This window comes from Pyxicephalus adspersus, chromosome 4 (genome assembly GCF_032062135.1).
Source record: "Pyxicephalus adspersus chromosome 4, UCB_Pads_2.0, whole genome shotgun sequence".
NCBI classification, from domain to species: Eukaryota; Metazoa; Chordata; class Amphibia; order Anura; family Pyxicephalidae; genus Pyxicephalus; species Pyxicephalus adspersus.
In genome coordinates this window covers 11,335,978-11,358,355 of record NC_092861.1, presented here as the reverse complement: position 1 = coordinate 11,358,355, position 22,378 = coordinate 11,335,978, and the positions used below count along the sequence as shown (strand labels likewise).

The window sequence follows — 22,378 nt, the reverse complement described above, 5'->3', positions numbered from 1 at the left end:
GTCGTCCATCATCCGGACAACCGTCCTGGCAGGTCCATGGACGATAGACAAGGAACGATCGTAATGAGAGTGAAGGGGAGAGAGCACAGCTTATCGTCATTCTCCCCCCTCCCCTCTCCATAGAGCAGAACGGTGCTGTATGTACAGAGCTGGTTCATGCATTGTGCAGCCTTTTGTCGTTGGAAAGGACTGTGAAAGATTTGTTCCAACAACAATTATTGCACGTGTGTACATAGCCTTAGGTGTGTTGGTGTTTTATTCTGCAATGAATATTTAACAACAGTTTTTTGATTTAGCATTCCTAAAGGTTCTATTTTCGTGCAGCGTGATTCTTATGGATAAGTTTTCACAGACAGGCCAACATTTTAGACATATTGGCCTATTTCTGAAATATTTTTTGTGACTACTCCTGTATAGTTGATCCTCATACAATTTTGGAGGGGTCAGTATTCCTTCTTTCTGATGGCCTTTCAACTACACACTCAATCCCCATGGACCTCCGTGGGAAAAAACGGGCATGTCAAGTGGTAAGAAGAATGAAGCTGGTGGCCCTGGAAGATTCCTGAAGGCAACTGCTATGCAATTCAGATAAATATACACTTAGGGCACTTTCTGACTTCCCTTAAACATTCCATAGTGGGAATAATTTACTGTCATTGAAACGCATGGACCTAGAAGATTCCCACGAGGGAATGTTTTAGGGAATGTCTGATTCCCTATTTTACCAATAGAGCTCCTAATAAACCAAAGCAATTTTAACCTTGTACTAATTTTTTCAACTGTTAATTTTAACCTTGGTTCTAGATTAGACACAGTCAGGAGTCCAATGGCTGTGCTTACATCAAGTGCAGCCATGGGAATCATCAATTCATAGTGGGATAACCTGTAAGCTCTTCTAAGCTCTCCACTCCTCCTTTGTCACTGTCTGTATCTCTCTGTCATTTGCAAACTCGAATTATTATAAAGTGCTGCGTAATTTATCGGCACTATATAATTACAGTTTAACCCCCCTAGTGGTATTCCCGAGTATGACTACCGGTGGATTTTACCTGCAAAAAGTGGTAATCCCGAGTCACACTCGGGGTCACTTAAACTTTAAAAAAAACCACTTACTTTGTTCTGATGGCATCCCCCGGGGTCCTGCTGGTCCCTGCAGATCCTGGGGACACGTCCTCCTCTAATCTTCAGCCGCGAACTGTGGAGACGTTCTCAGGGGTTTCCCGGTGACCTTGGTGTATACGTCGGTGCATCAGCAGGAAATTTAAATAATTTTGTATTGGATTCAATACAAAATAGCTGTATTGGGTCCAATACAAATAAATCTTTATATAATATATATATTTTTATAATATATATACTATGCATGCTTCTGTACAGTTATATTACATGTTTCACTTTTTTTTTATTTTTTTTTAACAGATTTTTGTGTTTTTTTTATTTAAAGTTTTTATTAAACTTATTAAATATTGGACTGATTTTGGTGAGTGCCTAAGAATTATAGCCTACAATGTCAAATAAATTTTCATGCAAAAAAAAAGTAACACTTTTTGCTTGGAAATACGGACAGAATTAGAACGCTGAACGGCTAGAACGGCTAATAATAATATTTCATTTTGTTTTCCAGAAAAGTAATTACTGCTGGGAAAATATAGAGTAAGGGTGACCATTTTCCATTGGCTTAGGACCCTTTCTGACTTCCCTTAAACATTCACTGGTGGGAATCAATTACTGCCATTGAAGCACATGGATCAAGAAGATTCCCACGAGGGAATGTTTTAGGGAATGTCTGATTCCCTGTTTTAAAAAAGAGAGCTCTTTTACCTTGTACTAATTTACCAAAGCAATTTTACCTTGTACTAATTTTCTCAACTGATAATTTTAGTCACCCTGATTCACCTTGATTGGAAAAAATGTATAAATCTTGAAAACATTGAAAAATAAATTAATTTGTGTTACTATAAATACAAGTATACATTGTGTTCTACAATTTGTCATTTTTATACTTTTTTGGTACTAAAAAACCCACACATTACACAGTATTTATAAACAAAATAGAGATTTTTAAATCAAATTTGTAGATTTTTTAATGCTACACTATAAACCACTTTACAAAATGAATAAAATTCATACAAATAGTTAAAATATTTATTAACCCCCCTAGCGGTATTCCCGGGGTGGGAAAAATTGCAAAAAGCGGTAACCCCGAGTCACACTCAGGGTAACTTTGGGGGTCCCTCTTACCTTAGCCCCGCACTCAAGCGGCGATCACACGATCGCGCTGTGATGGCGGGGCGCTTCTCCGTTGGAGGGCGTGGCCGGGCAGGAAATTTAAAAGCAGATTACAGAGTAATTTGCTTTTTAAATACCGCCCGGGTCCCCACCACCCCCGCTGCACGCATCTGCAGTTAGATGCGGTGCACCATGCAGGATTTCTGCATGGTGCATTACATCTAACTTCAGATGCGATCACCATTAGTAAATCCAGGGGGTGATATCAGCGGAGATTTCCCGCTGGCAGCACCGCCTGAATCTACTGCCTGCTCTCCTGCTCGCATCACCTGGAGGTTGATCTCCGGGTGATGCGAGCAGGAGAGTGAACGGGGTAGGGATAAAGGTATGGATTGGTATAGCTAATGCCTAGGCTGCTTTGAGTGTAACCAGAGTTCTAATATTTGCAAATCTCTTGGAGGTCCCATACTGGTAGACCTGAGGCTTCATCATGCTCCTTCTATGTACCTTCATGTTAATCCAATTACGCAGTATTTGAGATGGAAATTCAAGGCAAAAATAGTTTGCTCTTCCAATGACTTACTAATGACTTCCTGTCTCATAACCGCATTAGAGGCACGGCTCCAAGACTTTTCTAGAGCTGCCCCGACTCTCTGGAATGGTCTTCATCATCCTATTCGGCTTGCTCCTACTCTATGGTCATTTAGAGCACTCAAAACCCATCTTTTCAAACTTGCCTACTCATTTTCTTCTGTCTCTTAAAACCCTCACTACTTCTCACCATTCCATATTCCCACTTTCATTGTGTGCCACTTCCCCCTCCTCTTAGATTGTAAGCTCTTCTGGGCAGAGTCTTCCCCTCTTCATTTCTCAGCCAATCAGAACTTGAGGTGAATGGGGACACTTTTCCTTATTTGCTGTCTAGTGCTTAGAAATCCCACACAGTCAGGAGTCCAAACGCTGTGCTCACGTTCAGTGCAGCCATGGGAATCATCAATTCATAGTGGGATAACCTGTAAGCTCTTCTAAGCTCTCTCATCCTCCTGTGTCATTGTCTTTCATTTGCAACCTCTATTTATTAAAAAGTGCTGCGTAATTTATCAGCATATAATAATACAGTTTATTAATAATAATATTATTAACAATAATAATATTAATATTTTATTTTGTTTTCCAGAAAAGTAGAATAATTATTGCTGGGAAAATATAGAGTTAGGGCAACCATTTTCCATTGACCTGCATGGACTAAAAAATGGATATGACATTTTCTTATATGTTTGGCTAGACCTGATACACAAGCATGTGGGTTCTCCATTAATCCTAAACACACATCTTATGACCTGTCCAGATTCAAATGGTGCTGGGTAAAGTTTAAAGTTAAAGTAAACCTGCTAGGTGTATGATAACTCTAGATCTCTATCACATAAAATATTATAAAACGTTCAACTAAAAATATTAAAGACTTAAATTAACCTTAAAAGTACAGAAGTCAACAAGAGCTGTACAGTGACCACATTCAAGCAATATTGACACCCTGGAGGTTTAGTTGTCCGATGGTGTCATAATCAAAGGCAGACACTCTGTAATAATCAATGAGAGCCAATTGCCTTACTGAGTTTACATACTCTCCACATGTCATAGAAAATGCTTAATGAGAATACATAGATATATATGTCACCGCCAGACACTTATTAAAAATATTACCTATAGAGAAAGGGATGAATCCATCATTCTTTTTGAAATTGCCCTCTGAATCAAGAAAATGCTCTGGGTAAAACTCGTAGGGTTTTTTGAAGTAGGCTTTATCCCTCAGTGAGGAGGAGAGCACTGGGATGACTGTGGTTCCCTGCAAGAAAGGAAGTTACAAACTGATTAGCACATAACAGATAAAGATATTGTTGGCTTATACAGACATAAATAAAATAAATCCTTTCCTGGAATGGGGCCTAAAAAGCACAATCGAACATTATGGCAGACTTCCCCCAATATGGGACCTTCTAGTGCTGACCAAATTCTCTCTTATTGATTTGTCTGCCACTGCCCATCATTTCCTAGTCTGCCTCTGCATGGCATGATCTTTCTTTGACCACTGGACAGCCACTGAGGATGTGAGTTCTGCATATCCCCAGGAGTGAACATTGCACTGTGCACATTCTGTAGGTAGTGCACTATTATTGCTTATTTAGAAAAAACATTCAAAATCTCTTCTACCTAAAACATTCACCTTCTAGAAATGTTAATAATATTTTGTTCTGCAACAAGAAATTCGATTCACCTTTGGAATAAGGTATCCTCTGAATGTGACATCTTGTGACGTTGCGTGCGGAACACTTCCGGGTGCAATATCACCATACCGCAGGATCTCATGGATAACGGCATCAGTGTAAGGCATTTGGTTTCGGTGTTCTAATTTAGGTTGAGCTGTGCCAATGACTCTCTTAATTTCATCTTGTACTTTCTCTGTTGGATCAATTAAATCATTAAATGTTATACATTGATGGCTTAGATACCTCTAGCAGGCTTCCTAGATCTTCTAACTATAAGCTTGGTGAACATCTGACAAATAGTCAGACACTTTCTGTTTTCTAAAGACAATGTTACTGTATATAGCTAACATATATCACAAATCTCAAGAGTACAAAAAAAAAAAAAAAAAGAAAACCTGATTAAACAAGGAAAGATTCTGTGATGTGTCTTGGTCAAAAAAAATGCTTGTCTTACTTTGTATATCAGGATATTTCATCATTAGCAGAAGGCCCCATCTAAGAGTGGTGGAGGTTGTTTCCATTCCAGCACCAAACAAGTTGCTCACTAGGGCTGTTAAATTTTCATCATGAAAATACAAAGTAGATTCTGGCTTTCCCTGTGTAGACAAAATAGATGTTGGGACATTTAGATTTGGATGTAAAATAATAGACATTCTGCAGCTTCTCCTCTCTAGGCAGGACTGACAAGGATGTCAAACTTAATAAACATTTGTGGAAATTGCATCTGTATCATTATGGGTATGAACATATTTATATACTATTAAAATCAGCTTTGCAACAAGTCCTCATAACCTCTCTGGCTCCAGCCATTATGATGAAATATATCTTCAAAATGACAGACTGAAATCACAGCTTTTCTCTGATTGACCCCAACTTTTTAAGTTCTCCAAGACTGGAGTATATAGACTATCATGAGAAATCCTGGGCTATTCAGCAAAATTTAAATGGATTTCTTACAATTGACTTTCTAATGTTTTGCAAATAATTTAATCCTGTACTAGATCCATTCCAGGCTTGCTAAAAAGTAATCCTTACCTCTTGTTGCTTGGCCAGGAATGTGTCAATAAGATTCCTCTGATCATTTACATCCAGTTCTTTCTTCTGCTTAGTAAATGTTGCTATTATAAAGTTTCGAAATTCTGAAATGTTCTCCACAATCTTCTTGTGTCCTCCTGGCAGCAGGCCAACCAGAAATGGAAAGCTGTTGTAGAGCTAAAAGAAGGAAATATGTAATGCTCTGATTTTTGAGTTTTTGAACTCTATAAACAACATTTTTACCCACCAAAGCAGCATCAGCCAGAGATCAGCCTGGTACACAAGAGGAAAATACACTATCCCTACACCTGCTCTAAATATACAAAGGAAATAAATATCTTTGTGTACCTTTTACATGAACAGAACTTTTTCTTGACATTTAAAGTTGAACTAAACTCCTTGGAAAGTGGTGAGCTTCTGTCATAATCAGCATTTATGTACAGCATATTAGGCAAATATTGCACCTAGTGCAGCCACCCTGTAGAGATGACAGGTCCAGGACATTGCTGTGTCGTTGGAAGGCGTCATCCCTGCTGCTGGCTCCACGGAGGACTTCCGAGAGGTTGTAGATCCTTGAATGGTGATTGTTTGGAACAGTTGCCTCTGTTGTACAGCATTGTCCCACATGGTGCAGGAACTCTATACTATACTATGTGTGTTTTAATGTAGAGCTAAAACAAAAAAAGTCACCTGGTGCCAGTTTTTTTTTTCAATGCATGTCTCTTTTCTCAATTGGCTCTTCCTCCTAGTGATATTTTGTTTTTTAAGTTTTAAGCTATTTTATTGATAAATGTTGAATATATTTACAATGCCAAAACGTTTTCACTTTTCAATAAGGAGGAACTTCTACTGTGTCAGAAAATTATTTACACTACCACACACTAATGTAGATCTTGATAATAAAACAACTTACCCTGACCATAGGTGTACCCAGAAGCCTTACATTTTCATTAATTATATTCATGAGTTTCTGTATAAGAGGGTCCTCGTACTCAAATCTATGATTTAGTAATATGCATACTATTATGTTGGCCACAGCTGCATTAATAATGGTATGATTGTTGAAGGGCTTTCCTGGAATTTAAACAAAGAAAAAAATTAACAGTCTAGTTATTTGTTGACTAAATTTGTGAAGTTAGGAAATTAGCACAACACAGGAGACTGTAGATCTTTGGTTATGTCCATCTATTTTTGCTCAAACATAAATTAAAACCCTAATATCTTAACTTAAAACAAAAGAGATCACTTTATCAATAAGTATCATAGGTAAGTGATTCAAAAGTCTTGCTGCCAAAGTAGCTATTCGAGGAAGGCATCTGGTAATCATAGGTAGCATGGGGTTCAAGTATCAGAGTCTTTCCTCCAAAAACATGGAGCTGCCTAGGGGTGCTGCTTTCAGTGCCACTCCTTACTCCCAGATTGATACACATTTTCCTTTATACTTGCAAATAATTGTTGTATGACTGAAAGAAAAGATAGTGTTTGGTGATGCGGAGGACTATGTAATGGTAAATTGTTGAGACTTGTTAAAAGTATTTTGAATTAGCAAAGAGTTAGAAGTTATTGAAGTTAGAGAATTTTCACCACCATCACATTTGGTCTGAAATGAACTTACCTCCATATGATTGGAAAACCTGTACCAAGCAATCGGCTTCCTCGGTGATCTTGTCTTCTATTGTTTTTTTCCCCATCCCGTAATCACGTAGAGTAGAAAGTGTGAACCTTTTCATCACCTTCCAGTTCTCTCCACTGGAAAAAACAACTCCTAAACACAGAATACAGGAAATTAATGATGCGGCATGTGTTCTCTTTTACATGGTATGAAATGCTTTATTTTCTATACAGAGAGAGAAATTCTTTTTCAAAACAGCAAATTGCTTCCATTGATAATCCAGTTTTAAATAACCATATTAACCAATATGTTTTTTGTTATGCCAATAGTTTAAAGATCAGGGTTACACTAACTAACAGGGGTCCTTTTGAGATTTGCTAGTTGCTCCTGAAGCAGTAATCAGTGATAGTTGACGTCATGCGTATTGGTGCCAGGACTGTGTTCTATTAGGCATAACATCATTCTGCCTCTATTCACGGCCCCAAGAGCCCCTATTGGTATTTGAAGGAGACCCAAGCATCAGTGGAATTCTGGATGAGTTTGTTCTTGAGCTTTGAACATTAAAAAACATCAACTAATATGGTTCACTAAATCTGGATTACCAATGGAAGCAGCCTGCAGTTCTGCAGCAGAGCAGATATGGAATCAATTCATCCAATAATTGGATCAATAAATAAATGAACCACTCAAGCCAGGTACCATTATCTCTTAGGATTTTACTGAACACTGGTGTCTTTGGTCTGTCTGAAAATTCATCAGCATGGTTGATTAGAGCATCCTTTATACTGTCATAGCCGCAGAGTAAAACTGTCTTCTCCATTCCTAGTTGGACACCTATTACTGGACCATATGTCTTGGATAACTAAAAGAAAAAGAAATGAGAGATAAAATTAAAAAGTGATACCTTAAGATGAACTTCAGACACAAGAATGTAAATCTATTCTTCAATAGTCACCAAGGATAAATATCAACTTTTTGTGCACCAAATGCTTTCAAAAATTCAGATATTATCATTTGTAAACAGCAGCAACATCGTCCTACTTTACATACCCTGTGCAAAAATCAGAACTGTTTTTGCAGTAACACAGATCGTACAATTTTAAAAGAAAACTGCTATTACTTAATTGTGTCACCTGTATTGCAAAATAATAAAAAGGACATACCTGTTGAGGCTAAAGCTATATTTCATAATTATTGAACAATTATACCAATCTGCATTTAGCAGTAACAGGGTTTGTACAGTTGTACACAGGAATTTCATTCAAGTGATATGTTATTAAAAGAATTTTCTATTCTTGTCCCAGACTCCTCAAAATATTGCAATTCATTGTGCATATGCTCAGTTTCTAAGCCTTACTGCTGACATTTTATTTAAATTTACATGATCCTAATTTGGGAATAACAAAGTTTGCACAGTTGTACATGAAAAGTCTTATTTAGGGGAAGTGTCGGAACAGGAAACGTCTGTCATCGTTTTGAACCTTCAACTCAGATTCAAAAAGCTATTTATGTTGCTCTTTTGAACCCTCCAAAATGTGCAGTACAATTTGCATGGATTCTTTTACAGTAGCACAATCAGTACAGTTATGCAGAGGAAGTTTTACCTAGATGAAATGTTGGAACAAGATATTTCTGTCATTTTTTTGAACCTCCTATTTATAAAAATATAATTAAAATATCTCCATACCCATCTCTATTGTAGGTTTTTCGTCTTTGTTAAGTCCTAGCTGGTCCCCTCCAAGGCCCTCTTCTCTAAACCGTACATAATTTTTGGTTAGGGCAATGGCCCTGATTTATTAAACCTCTCCAATGCTGGAGAGAATACACATTCATCAGTGAAGCTGGGTGACCCAGCAAACCTAGAATGGATCTGGTCCAGGATTGAAAACATTTGCTAACAAATAGCAAATGACTTTTAAGAAATCCGTTCCAGGTTTGCTGAATCACCTAGCTTTACTGATGAAAGAGTATACTCAGCAGCCCTGGAAAGCTTTAATAAATCAGGCCCAATGTCTCCAAGAGCCTTCCACCTTGCTATAAGACCTAGATACTTTTTATAGGTAAACCCCATAGGCTTCCTGACCCCCTTCAAGAGCTTTTTGGTGGATCTTTCAGGTTTGTCCAAAAGTTGTGCCAAAGGCTTGATAAAAATATATTCCCACATACTACACATATAAGGGCTGATGCTCTAGTTATTGGTTAAGCTATTTGTTCCAAATCATGCAAATATGGTGCCATAAATTAATACTTAAGATGCACCTAATCACCTTTTTGAAAAACAGTGAGAAACCCCTTAAAAGTGGGAAAACTTGTAAGTAAGACATCTTTCATCACTGGTTTGTAGTGCAGTATTGGAGAAGTGGAATCATTTAATGCAAAAGAGAGTGATGACAGACATTATCTAAGATCTAATCATCATGAAGCAAACAGATTTTTTTTCCCCCTCCCCAAGCTTCTCTCTTTAAATCCTCTATAACAAATACATTTATGTAGTTATAAGTACATTTATGGTTATAGACAATGGTGTAAGGAAATCCAGGGGTGGCTCCCAGCTGTCTGAGCATGCTGATGACAGTAAGTGACACTTCCTGCTGGACACACAATACAACATTCATTTTACATATAACACGTATGTACAAAAACATTCTGCCTTCCTACTATTGTCTGTATCAATGTTTCCTTACCTGGATATTGCCAGTGCAGTTTTTTTGTAGTGTACTGGATACTGTATAATTACCCACCTAAAATTTAGTTCTGATTGTTTCTCTGATTTGCTGTTTCTTCTGATTATGATGGTCATGTATTTATCAAGAAACTTTATCATGTATTGTCATGATAAATCCTGTATTTATCAATTAATCTAGCTTAGATGTGAACTGTCTATGACGATTGTGACATTTTTATTTTAAAAATAACACTACACATATACAAAAAAAGGCTTGATAGAGATCAGAAAGACTTGATTTCAAAAATGTTTGTAAAGAGTGATGGTTCCATATTCATCCACAATAATTTCAGCCAAATGTAAAGTTTCATACCCTAACCACTGACACTTCACATAAAAAATGGCCTACCGAGCAAAGATCAACTGAGGCCAACTCTGTGAGTTAATTTCACAGCACCTAAATAAAGTATTGCCACTAAAATATTAGAGGTGAGGGTGTGTCAGGAGGACCTATGGGAAAATGACCCATGTGAAAAGGTAAAAAGCATGCATTCTTTTCTGTAAATCACAGTATAGTAAAAAAAAACATGATTCTAAAAACCCTGCCAACTTTTTCAGTTAATTCCAAGACCCCCAAACATGAGACAGGGGACCTATAGGAACATGCACAATGAAAAAAAAATGTCACTGGTCCTCTCAAAGCTATTCTTTCCAATTGTGGAAAAAACACCAATGTACATTTTGCCATGTGAAAACTATTTAAATAATTGTCCAACCTATTATACTGGTGTTCAAATCATGTCTTGTAGAACAAGCAATCTCTTACCTCTATAAATGTCCTATGAGGTTTATTCATGTCAATACTAAGAATATTTCCAATAATTGGCAGTGGTTTGGGTCCAGGTGGGAAATTCTTGTATTTTTGCTTATTGCCATTGTATACTTGGGCCAAGAAGAGGATCACAACAACAGAAAGAAGAATTGTCACAGGGTCAATGGCAAACATTGTCCTGGAATATCTACAGGGGAAAGAACAAAGGCATTGTGGGTAATTTAGAAAGAAAACAAAGATTAAGTTCTTCCTGGAATTGCACACCATTTATTCCATCTGTGACTGTGATGTGTTTGATCTGTTATCTTGAAATAGGTTTATTGTATGTTTGTCCTACACAAGACATATTCAATTATCTAATAAACAGCTGCAAACCTGCCCTTTACCTGGTAACAGAGTCACTTGCATGGAGAACCAAAACATTTTGAACCATGGTAATTGTTGCTTGTAACAAAACAAGAAGTCCATCTATGACGATGTATAGCAATAAAAGACAACACAGTAACCATGAAACACAATGGATCTGATTTAATAAAGCTCACCAAGACTGGGGAAAATTAACTATCATGTGGGAACCTGGGTGATCCAGCGATCCTAAAGGATTTCTTAAAATCATTTGTTATTAGTTGGCAAATGTTTTCACACCTGGACCAGATCCATTAAAGGTTTGCTGGATCATTCAGATTTTCCCTTGATCGTCTATCTTCTCCAGTCTTGGAGACCTTTAATAAAACAGGTCCAATGTGCAAAGATTTTCCAACAAACTTTCTCCTATACAATGCAAAAACCAATCTAAAAGTGCTAGACATATACATCCAGAGGCCTAAAATATAGGTATCTGCCCTGCAGGACAGGGTTTGTGGTGTACTAATTGGAAAGAAAATACTGTAAACAACATTTGTTTTTAATCAAAATGCCATTAGAAAAAGAATCTTGGTTTATACTAGGGTCAAACCAAAAAAAGTTTTAAAAATAACACACGGAAATTTTCTTACAATAATTGTATTGGCATTACTATTGAATACTGTTTGCATTTTAGCAGTGCTCAATCTTTTGTCCTAGGTTTATACTCAAATCAAAACAATTTCCTGTATTCTCTAGAAAATATGTACCTATTTGGATGAGTTTATATTGAAGTATATGCTATAATCATGTTTTTGGTGACATTGTGGCATAATGCCAGACATATTTGTTAATGCACCATGGTACTACAGTCTGAATGTTTTCCTACAGAAGAAGATCCTGCCACAGGTATAAAATGAAAAAACAAATTAAAAAAAAATGAACCTTGTTACTGAATTGTTTTGGCAATAGAGTCTCTTCCATTTTCTCTTTGCATTTTCACATGAGGCATTCAAATTTGATTTGATTTGCAACATACACAGGCTCTGATTTCCTCTTAGTTGTCCCATGCCACCTATCACTATGTAAGCATAACAGTCAGGACTGAATCAAATAATTTACTACACTCTAATTGGAGCCAAGTTGTTGAAGATCAGGGATGTACTATATTTTTGGATAAGATAGAAATGGAAAAGGTACAGCAATCATGCAGGAACATAAATGTTGCTTGAAAATAGTTTTTACATATACTTTGGCAATATAAAATGCACACCAGATGAGAAATTATGCACAGGAAGAGTTCAATTATAAGTTCCACAAATTTTAGGTCATGCTGAAATTCACTACACTTATATACGCTTATATTTTGCTAGCATAGTCAAAAGTTTGCATCAGTTGCTCATTACTTTGGAAATTTTGGTAAATGTAAAATTGTACCTGATGATTATTTAACATTGTATGCCTAGTTTATTTGTCAAAGGTAAAAACCTTTAAAGAATAAATGAAATTAGGTCTCTAATACCCTCTACCCTCCAAAGTAACCAGCTCCAGTAGGTACAAATCATTTTCTTCCTGAATATCCCTCTGTCTATCTAAGAAATCTCATAGTTTATAATTAAAAAGGCAGAGTGATGATCAGTAGAATGATTTGTTCCCACTGGAATGGGTCATGTTGAAGGGTTTAGGGTTTTAACATAAAATACACAATAAAACCATGTACACATCACATCAGAACAATATGCAATTTGTAGATTATACTAAAACTTACTGTATGTTACTGAAAATGATATTCTGTCTTCTGAATTGATTGTTCCTCTCCCTTTTCCTGCAATGATTCACTAGCATTTGCTGTCCGCAGGAATATTTAAACCTTGTGCAGATAATGACCTTGAATACAGGCATCACTCCGCCCAATAAATAACAAATGAGAACTGAACTGGACTAAACTGTGCATAATCAACTCAACTACATAGAACTCTGCATAGTCAACAAAAGTAAATTGAACTGTCCATTGTCAGATAGTAACAGGTAAAAGGTGATTGAGATCTCCAGTTTGAGTTTTTTTTTTTATTGAGTTGGGGTTTATGCTGCATGGGTATGATCTTTCTAATCCTAATTTGTAGGAAAGAATATAGTTCAGCTTTTATACTTAGCCAGCAGGTGTTGCCTAAGGTGCAGCAAGTTTCAAATATACCTTGTGTAAAAGAGATGTAGCAAGTACAGGAGCATTTGAACTTTCAGAAAGCTTTAATCAAATTTGCAGACCAAAGCATCCTTCAGCTATTTATAGATGTTAAGCATGGATCCTGATAGGATACAGATAGTCACTGGTAAAAAGAACAAGTAGCCAATCAAATATCTGGTTTGACAATTTATTGTAAAAGTAAGGTGGAAGTGCATAGTAAACTATACAGCCAAACATAATGTTAGGTTAACTAAAGCAAAAACTGATTTATTTTATGCACCATAGCAAACATAAATATAAACATTTTCGTAATAAGTTTTAGGTCCCAGTTTGGCTTTAAGACTTCTGCCTAACATCTCCATAAAGAAAAGAATTATATGCTCTAACAAAGCTACCTAAAGTGGACCTATCATGACAATTTTAGTACTAACATTTTAAAAACGAATAACCCTTTTATATAATGAAAAGACATCTTTTTTTTTATTTAGAAGGGGAAAACCCCTTCCCTCTTTACCGTCACAGCTGTAAAGTCTGAATGGGAAACCCAGAGCCTCTTGGGTCACATATATGGGAAGGATTGTTCTTTTTACACATGCCTGATATTGGCATGCACATGAGGGGCTTTCCCTGCAATGTAAAATAAGGTGCCGCATTCACAGTTTTTTTTAGATTTACAGGAGAAAAAGTCACCTGATCTCACCTGACCTTGAACCTAGTGCCAGACCAGGTAACATAAGAAGAACCACGAAAAAGATGGACAAAGATGGTGGCGCCCAATGGTTTCTCTGCACTGGAACGAAAACGGCATCAAGGATGGTTCAGGACCAAATAGAATCAGATTGTCGAGGAATTGAGGGCTCTCCAGAATTAAATATAAGTGTATCTTATTTAAAGGAGGGATGAAAGCTTTGCACACTTGTCCACTTTTATAGGTCTGTCATTTTCATTTTTCAGATATATGGAAAGCCATACAGGGTCAGTCTTTGAATATAATACTGTCAGACTGAACCATTTCCACATGATTCATTCAATGACACATCATTCGCCCTCTCCTCTTGATGAAGCAGAACGGTGCTGTATGTACAGTGCTTATTCATGCATCGTGCAGTCGTTCGTCGTTGAAAAGTATTGTGAGAGATCCTTTCCAACATCAATTATTGCACGTGTGTACGCAGCCTTAGGTGTGTTGGTGTTTTAGTCTACAATGAATGATTATTAAATTGTTCAATAATTTATATTACAATGAAGTAATATAATAATAAAAACACACAGCAGTTGTTTGGTTGGCTTGAGGTTCTATTTTCGTGCAGTGACTATATACAGCCTGATTCTTGTGGATAAGATTTCACAGAAAGCCAAAATTTTGCACATATTGGCCTATTTCTGAAATATTTTTTTCTGGCTACTCCTGCATAGTTGATCTTCATACAAATTTGGGGGGGTTTGGGGGTCAGTATTCTTTTTGTCTGCATAGTCAATTCTCATGGACGTCCGCAGGAAAAATCTCTGCAGACATGTCAAGTGGTAAGAAGAATCAAGCTGGTGGCTTGGAAGATTGCTGAAGGCAGTTACAGTAGTACAGTAACTGACACCACGCTGCCTAATATTATGTTGGGACATCTGTCCTAAATGCATTTATTAAAATATTGTACCTGTTCCAACTTATATACAAATTCAACTTAACAACAAACCCACAGTCCCTATCGCGTATGCAACCTGAGAACTACCTGTACCAAATGTTCCAGTGTTAATTTTAATCACCTTGGCTCTAGATTGGAAAAATGTGTAAATCTTGGATGAAAGCAATCTTGAAAACATTGACAAATGAATTAATTTGTGTTACTGTAAATTCAAGTATACATTGTGTTCTACAAATTGTCATTTTTATACTTTTTTGGTTCTAAAAAACCCACACATTACAGTATTTATAAACAAAATACAGTTTGTTTTAATAAAACTTGTACATATTTATTGATAAACTATAAAAACTGATTTAAAAAATGAATAAAATTAATAAAAATAGTTATTTTTTTTTTTTTAATGAGTAAATGAAGCTCAGCTAACAGCTAAGGGGAGAAGGAGAGGTAGTGGGTAATTAAAGCTGAAGGTAAAAAAAGGGGTGAAATAGGAACAAGCTTTATTAAAAATCCTTTTTTGTGTTGTTTATTATCTGATATTTTGATATTTTATGATATTTTATCTATATAGGGAGTAAAAACAATATAACAGTAACTTGATAAATTATATATCTCAATGAATCTTCTAATTACTGTTCAAAAACTTTAATTTATAGAACTGTAACAACAGGGGTTGAAGTAAAGGTGGCACTGGGGAAAAACAAGACCTGCAGGGTATGTCCCAAGTGCTTTTAATTTTTAAGTGAGCATTTACTTAAAGATTTACATTTGCTGGTTTTCTTGATGAATGCTATTACTATAAACAAGAAATGGTAATACAAAATATTTATGGTATTCAGATCTGACTCAATCTAGGTCCGGGAGTTTGCACAGATTTCATAAGGCAATGGGGCATTTGTGGACCCCAGTGCAGGGGTGAGGTCCAGGACAACTCCAGGAGGGGCTTTGTAGGTGAAGCGTTGCAGTAGTGTTGTAAAGAAGATGAACAGCTCCATCTTAGCCAATGTTTCCCCAGCACAGCTTCTTTTTCCTAAAAAGAAAGAAAAAAAAAAAAGGTTATAAACTACATGGTTCATTTTATTTGTTTTAGAGTTTTTCCGGTCTCAGATGTCGACAAAACAATGGGTTGGCTACAAAGAAACACATTCTGAAAGGAGCATGAAATGTAGCCACATGTAATGCGGATGTGTATTTTTTCTGTTAAGGATATAGAGTTTATAGGGACTTATTAGAACACATATTTTTAGAACAGGAAAAAAGGAATGGATCATTAAAAAACCAAACAATATAAATATATATATAGTAATATATATACTTTTTTTATATATATATATATATATATATATATATATATATATATATATATATATATATATAAAAATTGTAATAATGCTTTAATGCACCATTAATGGGAGCACTGCTTGTAAATTATGTGAACCCTAAAGGTAAGGTTTGGTATAGCTAACGAAAGGCCAGGAGCTCGAGAGGAAGGAGGGCCAGCATGACTGGTGGGGGGAAGGTCGAGCAAGGCTGCAATAAATGGGTTGATAGGTGGCAGGGATTAAGTGCCAGGGATTGGTGGCTAAAGAAAACAATGGATGGGGGAAGTGATTGGATATAAGGACGCAAAGAGGTCAAAAGGTGAGATCGAGGGGGGACAGCAAAAGAAACGGATTCCCACCCACTCTACCTTAGCATTTAAGTGTTAAGATGGGTTTTGTTTGAAGGGAGTGAAGTGTGGCGGTTTGAGGTCCTCGGGGGCAGGGTGTATTGAAAGTGATGGAATGGTGTGGAGAGCCATCTAAGGTATGGGGTCTCCAAAATGGTTATTTTAGTGGCACATGGGGGTACAAGGGATTGGGGCATGGTTGATACAGTTCCCGAGGCAGTAGAATGGCACATGGGAGCAGGATATATATCAATAAATGCAAGTCCCTGGATAATGGAGGTGAAGGTGTTGGTGTCCTTGAGGACTTGCAAACTGGGGGAATTTAAAGTTGCACTGCTGGCATGTTATTATTGTTATTTTACTAGTGATGTATATGTTATTTATGATAAAGTGTTGTGTTAGGGTTGTTTATAGTATTTGAGAAATGTAAATGTTTGTATAATAAATGGCCAAAAAGGCCATTTTCACGATACCCGAAAGCTTTGGGAGAAGTTATGGGACATAAGGTGGGGGGCGAAATGTTAAGAGGCGGGTGAGAAACTCCAACCTTAAACAGTCATGCCTGGGATGCTTTAAGTGCAACCAGAGTTCTATTATTTGTAAATTTCTTGGTGGCCCTCCTATACTGGTAGACCTGAGGCAGATGTTTATCATGCCCGTTCCATGTACCTTGATGTTAATCCTATTAAACAGTATTTGAGATTAAAGGCAAATAATAGTATGCTCTTCCAATGACCTACTAATAAGCTCCTATCCCATAATCTCATCAGAGGCACGGCTCCAAGACTTTTCGAGAGATGCCCCGACTCTCTGGAATGGTCTTCCATCTCCTATTCTGCTTACTCTTACTTTCTGCTCATTTAAAGAGCACTCAAAACCCTGACCTGATACATAAGCATGTGACTTTTCTTAATCTTAAACACACATAATATGACCTGTCCAGATTCAAATGGGGCTGGGTAAAGTTTAAAGTTAAAGTAAACCTGGTAGATGTAGGAGAACTCCACATCTCAATCACATAAAAATATTATTAAACATTCAACTAAAAATTTTAAGACCTAAATTAACCTTAAAAGTACAGAAGTCAACAAGATCTGTACAGTGACCATATTCAAGCAATATTGACACCCCAGAGGGTTAATTGCCTGATGGTGTCATAATCAAAGGCAGACACTCTGTCATGTCATGTCATAGAAAATGTTTAATGAGAATACATAGATATATATATATATGTCACCGTCAGACACCTATTAAATATATTACCTATAGAGAAAGGGATGAATGCATCATTCTTTTTGAAATTGCCCTCTGAATCAAGAAAATGCTCTGGGTAAAACTCGTAGGGTTTTTTGAAGTAGGCTTTATCCCTCAGTGAGGAGGAGAGCACTGGGATGACTGTGGTTCCCTACAAGAAAGGAAGTTACAAACTGATTAGCACATAACAGATAAAGATATTGTTGGCTTATATGGACAGAAATAAAAATAAATCCTTTCCTGGAATGGGGCTAAAAAGCATGATTGCACATTATGGCAGACTTCCCCCGATTTGGCTTTTTCTAGTGCTGAACAAATTCTCTCTTATTGATTTGTCTGCCACTGCCCATCATTTCCTAGTCTGCCTCTGCATGGCATGATCTTTCTTTGACCACTGGACAGCCACTGAGGATGTGAGTTATGCACATGCCCAGGAGTGAACATTGCACTGTGCACATTCTGTAGGTAGTGCACTAATATTGCCAGTTGCTTATTTAGAAAAAAAAACATTCAAAATATCTTCTACCTAAAACATTCACCTTCTAGAAATGTTAATAATATTTTGTTAAAAGTTCTGCAACCAAAAATTCGATTCACCTTTGGAATAAGGTATCCTCTGAATGTGACATCTTGTGACGTTGCGTGCGGAACACCTCCGGGTGCAATATCACCGTACCGCAGGATCTCATGAATAACGGCATCAGTGTAAGGCATTTGCTTTCGGTGTTCTAATTTAGGTTTAGCTGTGCCAATGACTCTCTCAATTTCATCTTGTACTTTCTCTGTTGGATCAATTAAATCATTAAATGTTATACATTGATGGCTTAGATACCTCTAGCAGGCTTCCTAGATCCCTTAAGTTAAGCTTTTGTTAGAACAGTACATTTGGTGAACATTAATGTCAAATAGTTAGCTATCTTCTGTTTGCAAAGACAATGTTACTGTATATACATGACATGTATCACAATTCTCAAAAGTACAATGGGTGATAATGGTCAGAAAACCTAATTAAACAAGGAAAGATTCTGTGATGTGTCTTGGTCAAATAAATGCTTGTCTTACTTTGTATATCCGGATATTTCATCATTAGCAGAAGGCCCCATCTCAGAGTGGTGGAGGTTGTTTCCATTCCAGCAGCAAACAAGTTGCTCACTAGGGCTATTAAATTTTCATCATGAAAATACAAAGTAGATTCTGGCTTTCCCTGTGTAGACAAAAAAGATGTTGGTACATTGAGATGTAGATGTAATATAATAGACATTCTGCAGCTTTAAATTCTCCTCTATAGGACTTATAAGGATGTCAACCTTAATAAAAATTTGTGGAAAGTGCATCTGTATCATTATGGGTATGAACATATTTATACACTATTACAATCAGCTTTGCAACAAGTCCTCACTAACCTCTCGCTTCAGGCAAATATGATAAAATATATCTTCAAAATGACAGACTGAAATCACTTGGCCATAATGTTTGAAGTTCTCCAAGACTGTAGTATATAGACAATCATGAGAAATCCTGGGCTTTCCAGACTTTGAATCAATTTCTTGATTTGCTAATTTTTGGTCAATATTTCAATCTTGTACTAGATCCATTCCAGACTTACTAAAAAGTAATCCTTACCTCTTGTTGCTTGGCAAGGAATGTGTCAATAAGGTTCCTCTGATCATTTACATCCAGTTCTTCCCTCTGCTTAGTAAATGTTGCTATTATAAAGTTTCGAAATTGTGAAAAGTTCTCTACAATCTTCTTGTGCCCCCCTGGCAGCAGGCCAACCAGAAATGGAAAGCTGTTGTAGAGCTAAAAGAAGAAAAAATTTACTACTCTGACTCTTGAGTTTTTGAACTCTATAATCAACATTTTTACCTAACACTGCAGCTGAGATCAGCCTGGTACACACGAAGAATATACCCTATCCCTACACCTGCTGTAAATATACAAATGAAATAAATATTTTTGTGTACCTTTTTACATGAACAAAAGTACAAATTTTTTTTTTGACATTTAAAGTTGAACTAAACTGCTTGGTAAGTGGTGAGCATCTGTCATAATCTGCAGGTATGTACAGCATTTTTAGCAAATATAGCACATAGTGCAGCCACCCTGTAGAGATGACAGGTCCAGGACTAAGCTAATATATAGATAAATGTTGAATAATTTTCAATGCTAACAAGTTTTCACATTTCATTACATCTAGGAGGAACTTCTACTGTTGCAAAAAATGTTGACCTTGATAATAAAACAACTTACCCTGACTATAGGTTTACCCAGGAGCCTTACATTTTCATTAATTATTTTAAGGAGCTTCTGTATAAGAGGGTCGTTATAATCAAATCTATGACTTAGTAATATGGATACTATTATGTTGGCCACAGCAGCATTAATGATGATTTGATTATTGAAGGGCTTTCCTGGAATTTAAACAAAGACAGAAAAAATAAACACTCTAGTTATCTGTTCACAAATGTAAAATTAAATTTGTGAAGTTAGGAAATTAGCACAACACAGGACACTGTAGAACCTTGGTTATGCCCATCTATTTTGTCTCAGACTTAAATCAAAACCCCAATGTCTCAACATAAAGCAAAACAAAACAGCTTACTTTAGCAATAAATGTCATGGGTAAGTGATTCAAAAGTCCTGCCTCTAAAGCGGCTACACTAGGAAGGTAATCACAGGTAGCATGGGGTTCGAGTATCGGAGTCTTTCCTACAAAAACATGGAGCTGCATAGTGTTGCTGCTTTCAGCCCCACTCCTTACTCCCAGACTGATATACACTCTTCTCCAGACTTACCTCTCGCATTCTAAAAACTTGGTCCATACTGGATGGAATAGGAAGTCCCACTCGGATCTTTCCTCCTATCCTAGAATCTAGGCTCTGTAAAAAATCTAACCAAATAGCTGCACTCCTTTCACACCGTGACCATGAAAATATATTAGGGGGAATATACCTGCCATCCAGGACCCACCCCTGGGGCCCTGTATATGGATGTGAAAAGGTTCAATTGCAATACATGCTAAGTTTCATTTCCCTGGAATATTAAAAAAGGGAGGCTTACTGAGCCAATTTGGACATTTTCTACAAACTGCAAAAAGGGTAATCACAAGGGTAGAAGGTTTATTTAAATACTTTCTAGCATCCCTATCATATACTGATTGCCTCGTGTGTTCGAAGCCAAGAGATTAGGAAATACATGATATTTCCAAGTATGGAAGAGCATGTAACTCTATTGTGCTAGGTCATTCTGTGCCACGGGTAAGTCCATAGCCATGTATAACTTTTAAGTCGGATTTCCTTCACTCCTGCCAAATAATTGTATGATTGAAAGAAAAGATAGTGTTTGCAGATGGGGAGGACTATGTTAAAGGTAAACTGTTGAAAATTGTTAAAAGTATTTTGAATTAGCAAAGAATTAGAATAGAATTTTCACCACCGTCACATTTGGTCTGAAATGAACTTACCTCCATATGATTGGAAAACCTGTACCAAGTATTCGGCTTCCTCGGCAATCCTGTCTTCTATTGTTTTTTTCCCCATCCCGTAATCACGTAGAGTAGAAAGTGTGAACCTTCTCATCACTTTCCAGTTCTCTCCCCTGGCAAAAACAACTCCTAAACACAGAATACAGGAAATTATTGATGATGCATGTGTTCTCTTTTACATGGTATGAAATGCTTTATTTTCTAAACAGAGAGAGGAATTCATTTTCAGAACAGCAAACTGCTTCCATTTGATAATCCAGTTTTAAAGAATCATATTAACCAAAATGTTTTTTGTTATGCCAATAGTTTAAAGATCAGGGTTACACTGACTAACAGGGCTCCTTTAGAGATTTGCTAGGGGCTCCTGAAGCAGTATTCAGTGATAGCAGTAGATAGTGATAGGCATAACATCATTCTGCCACTAATAACTGCCCCAAGAGCCCCCATTGGTATTTGATAGAGCCCCAAGGATCAGTGGAATCCTAGATGAGTTTGTTCTTGAGCTTTGAACATTAAAAAACATCAACTAATATGGTTCACTAAATCTGGATTACCAATGGAAGCAGCCTGCAGTTCTGCAGCAGAGCAGATATGGAATCAATACATCCAATAATTGGATCAATAAATAAATGAAACACTCAAGCCAGGTACCATTATCTCTTAGGGTTTTACGGAACACTGGTGTCTTTGGCCTGTCTGAAAATTCATCAGCATGGTTGATTAGAGCATCTTTTATACTGTCATATCCGCAGAGTAAAACTGTCTTCTCCATTCCTAGTTGGACACCTATTACTGGACCATATGTCTTTGATAACTTAAATGAAAACAAATAAGAGATAAAATTAAAATACTTCAGACACAAGAACTTAAATATATAGCCACCCAGGATATTTATCCACTTTTTGTGCACCAAATGCTTTTAAAATTCAGATATTACCACTTGTAAACACCATCAACATCATCGTACTATACATTGTCTGTGCAAAATCAGAACTGTTTTTGCAGTAACACAGATTGTACAATTCTAAAAGAAAACTTGCTATTACTTAATTGTGTCACTTTTGTGTCCTAATTTTTGAGCCTTTAATTACTGTACAAGAATAAATTCTGACAAAAAATTTAAATATAAGTTAAAGCCCCTGATTAATCAAGCAGAATCGGATTATC

The 22,378-nt window shown here is 36.7% G+C and overlaps 2 protein-coding genes across 2 annotated transcripts in view; both read right to left on the bottom strand.

The window, feature by feature from the left end:
- Window positions 1–13,049, bottom strand: part of LOC140328074 (cytochrome P450 2C5-like) — a 32,411-nt gene extending 19,362 nt beyond the window's left edge. Inside the window, exons 1-9 of the mRNA XM_072407401.1 lie at window positions 12,751–13,049; window positions 10,635–10,827; window positions 7,843–8,005; window positions 7,147–7,296; window positions 6,445–6,605; window positions 5,532–5,708; window positions 4,951–5,092; window positions 4,505–4,689; window positions 3,934–4,075 (exon numbers count right to left, since the gene is read on the bottom strand). Of these exons, the coding sequence (XP_072263502.1) occupies window positions 3,934–4,075; window positions 4,505–4,689; window positions 4,951–5,092; window positions 5,532–5,708; window positions 6,445–6,605; window positions 7,147–7,296; window positions 7,843–8,005; window positions 10,635–10,827; window positions 12,751–12,884 (1,447 nt within the window). The 5' untranslated portion in view covers window positions 12,885–13,049. The remainder of the gene's footprint in view (window positions 1–3,933; window positions 4,076–4,504; window positions 4,690–4,950; window positions 5,093–5,531; window positions 5,709–6,444; window positions 6,606–7,146; window positions 7,297–7,842; window positions 8,006–10,634; window positions 10,828–12,750) is intronic.
- Window positions 13,050–13,340: 291 nt separating this feature from the next.
- Window positions 13,341–22,378, bottom strand: part of LOC140328069 (cytochrome P450 2K1-like) — a 17,655-nt gene continuing 8,617 nt past the window's right edge. Inside the window, exons 3-10 of the mRNA XM_072407394.1 lie at window positions 21,863–22,025; window positions 21,191–21,340; window positions 19,978–20,138; window positions 19,351–19,527; window positions 18,790–18,931; window positions 18,325–18,509; window positions 17,737–17,878; window positions 13,341–15,834 (exon numbers count right to left, since the gene is read on the bottom strand). Of these exons, the coding sequence (XP_072263495.1) occupies window positions 15,656–15,834; window positions 17,737–17,878; window positions 18,325–18,509; window positions 18,790–18,931; window positions 19,351–19,527; window positions 19,978–20,138; window positions 21,191–21,340; window positions 21,863–22,025 (1,299 nt within the window). The 3' untranslated portion in view covers window positions 13,341–15,655. The remainder of the gene's footprint in view (window positions 15,835–17,736; window positions 17,879–18,324; window positions 18,510–18,789; window positions 18,932–19,350; window positions 19,528–19,977; window positions 20,139–21,190; window positions 21,341–21,862; window positions 22,026–22,378) is intronic.